This window comes from Poecilia reticulata, linkage group LG19 (assembly GCF_000633615.1).
Source record: "Poecilia reticulata strain Guanapo linkage group LG19, Guppy_female_1.0+MT, whole genome shotgun sequence".
Lineage (NCBI taxonomy): Eukaryota > Metazoa > Chordata > Actinopteri > Cyprinodontiformes > Poeciliidae > Poecilia > Poecilia reticulata.
In genome coordinates, this window is record NC_024349.1 from 279,915 (window position 1) to 289,055 (window position 9,141).

At 47.6% G+C, this 9,141-nt stretch overlaps 2 protein-coding genes across 2 annotated transcripts in view; one reads left to right on the forward strand and one right to left on the reverse strand.

The window, feature by feature from the left end:
- The window catches only part of arhgap17a (Rho GTPase activating protein 17a), a 7,854-nt gene extending 5,365 nt beyond the window's left edge, over positions 1 to 2,489 (forward strand). The window contains 2 exon segments of the mRNA XM_017310675.1: positions 9 to 132; positions 1,747 to 2,489. Of these exon segments, the coding sequence (XP_017166164.1) occupies positions 9 to 132; positions 1,747 to 1,883 (261 nt within the window). The 3' untranslated portion in view covers positions 1,884 to 2,489.
- A 2,297-nt stretch (positions 2,490 to 4,786) lies between these two features.
- grid2ipb (glutamate receptor, ionotropic, delta 2 (Grid2) interacting protein, b) overlaps positions 4,787 to 9,141 on the reverse strand; it is a 27,517-nt gene continuing 23,162 nt past the window's right edge. Inside the window, exons 15-23 of the mRNA XM_017310676.1 lie at positions 8,927 to 9,045; positions 8,302 to 8,379; positions 7,191 to 7,387; positions 6,967 to 7,122; positions 6,813 to 6,899; positions 6,493 to 6,622; positions 6,297 to 6,415; positions 5,245 to 5,409; positions 4,787 to 5,044 (exon numbers count right to left, since the gene is read on the reverse strand). Coding sequence (XP_017166165.1) covers positions 4,973 to 5,044; positions 5,245 to 5,409; positions 6,297 to 6,415; positions 6,493 to 6,622; positions 6,813 to 6,899; positions 6,967 to 7,122; positions 7,191 to 7,387; positions 8,302 to 8,379; positions 8,927 to 9,045 — 1,123 coding nt within the window. The 3' untranslated portion in view covers positions 4,787 to 4,972. The remainder of the gene's footprint in view (positions 5,045 to 5,244; positions 5,410 to 6,296; positions 6,416 to 6,492; positions 6,623 to 6,812; positions 6,900 to 6,966; positions 7,123 to 7,190; positions 7,388 to 8,301; positions 8,380 to 8,926; positions 9,046 to 9,141) is intronic.

Below are 9,141 nucleotides of genomic sequence, written 5' to 3' on the forward strand. Positions count from 1 at the left end.
CGACCCAGTCCGGGTTCGGGTCGCTCCCCCGGCCGCGTCCCGTCCCAAAGCCTCGGAACCGGCCCAGCATGCCGCCGCCGCCGCAGCCCCCCGCCCTGAGCAGCGACACCAACGGCGTCTGCAAGATGGCGGGTGGGTACCAGCTGAGACCCGGTTCCGGTCCAACGCTGCCGGGTCCGGGTTCTAACGCTTTTATAGGGTAGAGCAGCACTAGTGAGTTGGTAGGTTCTGGTTCTGGTTCTGGCCGTCTGTCTCTGTCCAACATGTCCAGAACCACCAGAGTTCTGGAAACTGGGTCAGTTTGAACTGGACCTCCAGCTGGGCCGCTTCAGAACCTCCATCACAACGAAGCCAGGTCCGGAAAGGGATTCATTTCAGTATCGACCCAACGAGCCTCGGGCCGGGCCGACCCGGAGAACATTCCAGAATTTACTCAACATGGAAAACGAATCCGGTCGGAGCAAAACCCAGAGGATCAGAACCGCAGCTGGTTCTGATCCGACCCGATGTTCGATTCAGATTCAGCCGACAGGAAACGCCTGATTTCAGCCTTCAGAGACCAGCATCCATTCATCCATTCATCATCCATCCATCATTCATTCATCCATCCAACATTCATCCATCCATCATCCATCCATCCAACATTCATCCATCCATTAATCCATCCAACATTCATCCATCCATCATCCATCCATCCAACATTCATCCATCCATCATTCATTCATCCATTCATCCATTCATCATCCATCCAACATTCATTCATCCATTCATCCATCCATCCATTCATCATTCATCCATCCATCCATCATTCATTCATCCAGTCATCCATCATTCATCCATCCAACGTTCATCCATCCATCCAACATTCATCCATCCATCATCCATCCAACATTCATCCATCCACCATCCATCCAACATTCATCCATCCATCCATCCAACATTCATCCATCCATCATTCATCATTCATTCATCCATCCATCATTCATCCATTCATCTGTCCCGCCTCGGAGCTTTAATCTCCATTCCTGCACATCTTCCTCTGCCGCTATTTTCCCGCTGTGAGCCGAACTCCGCCCCCTGCTGGCCAGCGGTCAGAGCAGCAGGAAGAATCTGCTCCGTGTTCACATGCAGAGCTGAAGCCGTCAGTCTGTCAGTCTGTCCCTGTTTCCTCCGGGACTCACGGCTGCTGGGGTTCGGGACAAACTAGGTCAGAAATGTGAAGAAAAACGACGCCGGGTCCAACTTTACACCTTAAAACATTGTCGTCGTTTGATCTGTATATGTGACCCAGATCTGAACATCAGATGTTTCCTCAGATTGGAGCAAAGTTCATCTTTCCAGAGTTTCTCTGATCCTTCATGGAGCTTCTTCAGAAATCTGGACTGTGGATGCTAACATTAGCATTAGCGGCTCCGTGTTAGCATTCAGATGCTGTTTCAGGCAGTTAGCCTATTAGCTTGTTAGCACAGCTTGAACACAGAAGGCAGCTTGGTGTTAGCAGACGCAGCTTTACTGTCTGACTGTCGGGCGGACAGGAAATCTGCGTTTCAGGCAGAATATTAATATGTAAAAAATAATGAACGAGTTCTAATCTGTGTACTGACGGCACCAAAGTCACGGCTCTGGTTAAACTGGGTCTCTTTCTCCTTCCTTCCGTTGATGCGTGTTTAATAGAAGTTGAGGCGGAGTGAGCAGAGCTCTTCATCTTCATCATCGTCAGTCACTCACCTGTTCTGTCTCATTTAGAGCCGCTGATGTCTTTGAAGAGACCCAGCCGGGCTTCCGTACCCGAGCTCACTGTGGACCAGCAGCTAGCAGCCGCCAACTCTTCCTCCTCCTCCTCTTCCTCCTGCGACCTGGACACTGAGAGCACCGCCCTGTGAGGACCAGTCCATGACCTCACGATGACCTCACAGGCCCAGTCCTCCACGCCGCCTCTCCTTCAGCTCATATCTGCATCTGAACTGATTCACGTGGAGGGACGCGCCACACTGCCCCCTACTGGCTGCTGTCATGTACTGCACACACAGGCGTCTTTAAGCCAAAGTTCCACAGCTTCTCTGTGTAACATCGTTCTCTCTCACACACACACACGTTCTCACACACGTTCTCACACACAGCCTCACACACACACAGATTGCCAGGTGTGTTTCTACACGGCTCTTTGTTCTGGAGACAATCGGAGTCGGTGGAAATGACGAGTTTTCTTTCTGCTTTCTCGTTGAATGTGATTCAGATCAGATTAAGGTGACTGCTGGTTCTCAGTCACCAGTTTCTCCTCCATGTTTGTATTTATTAGCTGGTTTAAGAGCACACACACACACACACACACACACACTGCAGTTCAGCGCCAGCCATGCCTTACAGTTCTGTTTCCTGCGTTTCTGCCTTCAGGGACATGAGCTGCCATCCCTCACTAGAACCCGGTTCTGGTCAGTTTCTGCCTTTCCTCAGCGCCGTCTGGGTCAGAGTGAATGTAGAGTGGGCCGGTTCCGAGCGGCCGGTTTTGCACAGATGAAGATGATGCTGCCTTCGTCCCCCTCTGAGCTGACGGGAAGCCTCAGCCATGACGCCGGGGGAGGTTCTGCCGGGTCGGAACGTGTTGGACGCTCGGCTCTCCCTCCTGAACCTCGCTGCCTTATTTCCCAGAATCCTTCAGGCTCATTTATTATAACTGCAGCATCTTGAAGCTCCGACGTTTATCATGTTTTCTGAGCTGAAATATGAAAAATCCTGTAATATTGAAGCTTCCCAAAGAAAATAAAGTATATTAAACACGTTTCCTGTCTGATGGCGTCTGGATGTTTCTGATCAGAAATCAGGAAAATGTTTTATGATAAAAAATGGGAAAATAAATCAGTTATTGAAATAATCAACTAACTTAATCATTGATTAGTTAAATAATTGAACCAAAACTGTTCAATATGAACATTTAATATATAAAAATCTTTATTGTGTTCTATCAGAACTATTTGGATCTTTTATTGTATTTCTAATGGATTACAGAATAAGATCAAATGTTCAGTGAATGACTGAATGAATCCTTTGGTTCTTTTCAGAACATCTAAAGTTCTGATGGAACTTTTTTCTGAAAACCAGAACTGAACGGGACCGACCCGGTTCTGACCCAAAGTGTCAGAACCGGAGAATAAATGTAAGGAGTCAAAATCCGAAACATGAAGTTTATTTAAAGCAGAAAAGCTCTGAGAACCACAGAACATCAGAACAGAACCTTACTGAACTAGTGAGATGCTACCAGCTGCACATCCCAACAGGAAGTGACGTCATGCCGCCGCGCCGCCTCACTGAAGCCGCAGAACAAGAAAAAGTTTCATAAGAAAATAAACGGATTTTTGGAGCGGAGCCAACAAGCAGGATGCATAGAAAGATCAGAAAGACCGACTGAACAGGACCGGTCGCCATGGTTACTGAACAGGACGGGTCGCCATGGTTACTGAACAGGACGGGTCGCCANCGCCACGGTTACTGAACAGGACGGGTCGCCATGGTTACTGAACAGGACGGGTCACCATGGTTACTTAACAGGACGGGTCACCATGGTTACTGATCAGGACGGGTCGCCATGGTTACTGATCAGGACGGGTCGCCATGGTTACTGAACAGGACGGGTCGCCACGGTTACTGAACAGGACGGGTCGCCACGGTTACTGAACAGGACGGGTCGCCATGGTTACTGAACAGGACGGGTCGCCATGGTTACCAGGTAAACCAGCAGGCAGCGGCAAACATCCGGACTCGGTGTCTAATAACCTGAAACCAAACTAACGGATTTTAACGGATTTAACTGAAGTGATGAAAAACGTTCATCATATCGGCTTCTTATAAAATAAAAGCATTTATTACATGATAAATATTAATTTGCTCTCCGTCTGATCGGCAGATTAAATCTGGAACCTTCTGGACCGCAGCGCCTCCAGAAAACGGATCCAATCTATGTGGTAAAATCTACGCTTCGGCTCTGAAGGTCTGAAATCTGATCCGATGAAAAACGAGCTCCAGAAGTGAAAACATGAATTTATTGGAGCTGCAGAACAAATCAGTTATTGACATCCGGATATTTAAGAGAAAATATTCACTCAACTAGATTTAGATGTTTAAACCGGAAACGTCTGAAGGAGAAAATTATTCGTTTAATCAGAACATCAACATTTTTACATCCAGAAACCCTGAAAATTATTTGCCATCGAGATGAAAATTCAGTTTTTATTGATCAGACTATTGATCAATAAACAATAGAAGATGAAAGAGTTACGTCACAATCGGATCAGTGGTTCCGGACCAGTGCAACCATTTTGCTCCTTTGATTGGACCAGATTGGCCCAAAGTGGAACTCATGAAGAAGAATCAGAACATCTGGTCTAACCGGGTCGGTTCTGTTGACCCGTCTTTAGAGCTGCAGGTCCAGATGTTGGTCTTGGCGGTTCTGGAGCTTTTGGATTCAGATCGTCCATCAGACCCGGTTTGTCTCCTGGGTTCTGATGGGGCACCAGCGGACCCGTCTCCCATAGCAACAGATGGATCTACAACAGCTGCTGAGCCGAAGGCGATCCGGGCGACCATTTAATAATGATAATAACATCATTATTATTAGTAATAATAATGATAATAATGTTATTATCATTATTATAACTAATAATAATGATAATAACATCATTATTATTACTAATAATAACGATAATAATGTTATTATCATTATTATTACAAATAATAATGATAACAACATCATTATTATTAGTAATAATAATGATGTTATTATTATTAGTAGTAATAATGATAATAATATTATTATAACAATAATATCAATAGTAATGATAATATTAGTAATAATGATAATAAATTTTCTCCTTCATACACAGATAGCAACGTTCTGTCTGTTTCAGCACCTAATGTCTGATCTGATCCGGTCCTGATCCGATCGGGTCCTGGTCCGGTCCGGTCGGCCTGGCGGCTCCTACCAGGCCAGGGGGGAGGACAGCCGGGGGCTGCGGGTGTTCTCAGGACTCTGGGTCTCACTCAGCGCTCTCTGGAAGACAGAACCAGAACCAGAACCAGCTATTTTTACATGGTCGGACCCAATCAGAGCTGCAGGCTCCGTCTGCTGCTGAAACGCCGCCGGCGACTCCGAGGCAAATCTGTCAAAGTTTTGCTGAAGCGGTGAAAACGAGACGCTTCCTATCTGAGCCGGGTCCAATTGAGCCCGGCCGGTTCCGGATGGCGGCTCACCTCAAACTTGGACATGAACTCTGCGAAGATGCCGAAGAAAGAGTCGGTGCTGGTGGACCGGCTGTCCTCCCCGAAGAAGGACGCCACCTTGGAGAACTCGGTCATGGCCCGACACTGAAGGGACTCCAGGGACTGCAGGGCCGGGTGGCTGTTCTCCAGAAAACTCTGTGGAAGGAAGACAGACTTCAGTTACTGTCTGGGTCCGCTGGGCCGGACCAGAACCAGGACCAGAACCAGAACCAGGACCAGAACCAGGACCAGGACCAGGACCAGAACCAGAACCAGGACCAGGACCTGAACCAGGACCAGGACCAGAACCAGAACCAGGACCAGAACCAGAACCAGGACCAGGACCAGGACCAGAACCAGAACCAGAACCAGAACCAGGACCAGGACCAGAACCAGAACCAGGACCAGAACCAGGACCAGGAACAGAACCAGGACCAGAACCAGAACCAGAAGTCGTTCAGCTTGATGGATAAATGTTTAATTGGAGATAAAAATTTTGCTTCAAACGGAATCCTTATCTTTAAACTGAAACATATGAATGAATGAATGAATGGATTGATGAATGAATGAAAGGATGAATGAATGAATGAATGGATTGATGAATGAATGAAAGGATTAATGAATGAATGAATGGATTGATGAATGAATGAAAGGATTAATGAATGAATGGATGGATTAATGACTGGATGAATAAATGAATGAATGAATGAATGAATGAATGAATGAATGAATGAGTGGATTATTGAATAAATGAATGAATGAATGGATTGATGAATGAATGAAAGGATTAATGAATGAATGAATGGATGGATTAATGAATGGATGAGTGAATGAATGAATGAATGAATGTATTAATGAATGAATGGATGAATGGATGAATGAATGAATGAATGAATGAATGAATGAATGAATGAATGAATGAATGAATGAATGAATGAATGAATGAATGAATCATCTTTTCTGTGACTGTGTGAATGCTTTGCTCTCATCCTGGTTTTTCATTCTAATCTCAGGCGTTTTATCGTAAACATGTTTTTTCTCACGCTCATAACAGAAGTGAAGTGATCGTCGGCCGAAGCCGGCAGCTTCTGGCAGGCCGTCCGGATGTCCTGGGCCGCGGCGTGCAGCTCGCTCAGCTCCGTGGTGACGGCCCTCTGGTTGACTGCACAGAGACAGGGGGCGCTGCTGAGCAGCTGCTGATGGGTGGCACTGACCTGCAGGACGTGGCGGCCGGCGTACCTTTAGCGGCCAGAGGAACCGTCAGCAGCTCTCTGGGGAAGCTCAGCAGCTCAGGGAAGTGCTGACTCAGCGACTTGGCCAGAATGTGGAGAAACGTGGATTTTCCGTCGACAGTCTTCGTCGTGCTTAACTGTGAAATATGTAGTTATTAAAATATCTGGGATCATTTAGCTAGAAAAACTTGGATCTCATCACTTTGTTCATTCATTCATAAATGTCTCAGTTTCAAATGAATATTTGACAGAAATCTGAACATTTAATGTCGTCTCTCTCTCTCTCTCTCTCTCCCAGCCAAACTGTTGCTATGGTTACAGTCTCACCTCCGTCAGGAAGTTGATCTTGAAGCTCGTCGTTCTGTGGCTCTTAGGCTGACCGTTGTTCAGGTAGTTCCCCATCGCCAGGACGAACTGTGGGCCGCAAACAGAACCAATCAGAACCAATCAGAACCAGCAGAGCCGTCCGGTACCGACCCACCTCCAGGATCTTGGCCAGCTTCCTGCTGCTCTTCAGCTCCACTGAGGCCTTGTGGATATAGTCAAAGGCCGCCTTCATCTCCTCGGCCCGCTCCTGCAGCGTGGTTTTGAACAGGAGGCTGCGCAGCCGGGTCTTGTACTCCGGAACCGTCAGCATCTGAAACGGGCCGGCGGTCAGTGTGCGGGTCGGTTCTGCCCGGGCCCGGCGGGCCGTCGGCGCGGTACCTGGAAGATGAACTGGTCCGGCTCGCTGAGCTTGGCCGGGTCCTGCTGGAAGCGCTGGTACTGCTGGACCTCGTCCTGGTCGGGCGCGTAGAGCAGCAGCTGCTTGATGTGGGCCGGTTCCAGCCGGTCCGTGCTCAGGTCCAACAGAACCTGGCGCAGCTCGTCAGGAGACAGCTTCAGGTGGGCCATGAGGATGGCTGCAGGGTCAGCACAGAGGTCAAATCTGCTGCGTCCTRATTGGCTGCTGAGGTCGATTAGCTCATCAGTAACAGACTTCCTGATTGGCTGCTGCGCCGTCAGTTTGAGGATTTCTAGGTAAAGTTCTACGTTTCTGTTGGATTTAATTTAATTTAGTGTAAACTTTCAATAACAGGATGGATGTGACAGATTATGGGTCCATGTTTAGAAACTTACAGCCAAAAGTTTACAGAAATAATTTGGGTTTTTAGAGGAAAAAATCATATTTACATAAATGTCACAATTTCAAACTACATATTTAGTTGGTAGTTAAATATTTAGCTAACCCAGTAAATAGTTCTTAAAATATTTCTGCTTTCTACCTAAATATTGAGTTTAGAAAACACAAAATCAAAAGCAACAGAAAAACGCTGCAGCCACAGAAACTAGAGGGGAAAAGCTGCAAACTGCATCAAAACTCCAAACTAGATTCACTCAACGGTCCTCCAGGCCACTAGGGGGAGTCTGGAAAATGTCCTGAAGTGGACATGCTGTCTTACTGCCATCCGGTCCGCAGGTCGGCGCCCCCTGGTGGCCTGGAGGCCTCATGTGGAGGAAACAGGTTTTTATATTTGCTGTTTTTGCTACTTGCAGCTTTTTCTCAGTTTTCTTGTTTTATTGTCTGACTTTTAGAGTTTGCATCATTGCTGAACGTTTGCCGTACCGTCCTGCTCCACGCTAACGCTAACCCTGCTGGTGGTTAGGGAAGTTTGAGCTGGTTCTGTTCGGCCAGCTTGACCCGGTTCCACATAACCTGACCCTGTTCAGTCAGGTTATGTGGAACAGAGAGTTATAGCTGCTCTCTGAGGTCGGGTTGGTCAGGAGGTTCTGATCATGTCTCATTCATGGCTGGTCTGTTTGCTGAGGCTCTTACAGGCGTTGTAGGCCTTCTTGTGGGACAGGATCTCCACCACGTCCTTCTTCTTCAGGTTCTCTGGCAGGAATGCTGGTTCTGTAGGGGAAACTGGCCATTTTAACAGACAGAGAGTCAATGCTGGTTCTCCAGGCACCAGGAGGTCCGAACAGCTCGGTTAGCATCGAAGCAGCTCTGCCATGACAGGCAGCAACGCTCCCAACGGTTTGCTCCTCTGTCGCTGGCAGAGCCTGGAGAATGAAGCGCCCTGCTGAGGTTTTCATACCCTTTGACCTTTCCGACATGACGCGGGTCAACAGACCAACGCCAAGTGGAACAACGGAAACAGTTCCACTGAATTTAAAAACTACGAATTCTTCACAAAATAATGCGCTGCTTTGTTTTGGTCCATCATCTGAACAGGAAATAAAATACTGGATGGTTGTGAAAACCTGAGCAGAGCTCAGCAGCTGATGGCGGACATGATGGCGCCTCATGGACAACGGGCAGCGTGGAAAACATCCTCAGTGAGCCGAGATGCAGATCAGCAGAATGAAAAGCAAATGACAGGAGCTGATTATTGACAGGACGTCACCATGTGACGCTTTATTTTGAAAAGACGGCTGGTTGGTCCAGAATCACTCACTGGGTCGGCGCTGAGTCCCAAAGTGCAGGTCCAGGTCCAGGTACTTCACCATGTCGCTGAGCTTATCGTAGTCCGAGTCTTCTCTGAGCTGGAAGCAAACAGGCCGGTTCCAGTCACAACTGGTGACTCACCAGTGAGCTTGTTAGCTCGCTGTTAGCTGGCTGTTAGCTGGCTGTTAGCTCACTGTTAGCTCACTGTTAGCTCGCTGTTAGCTC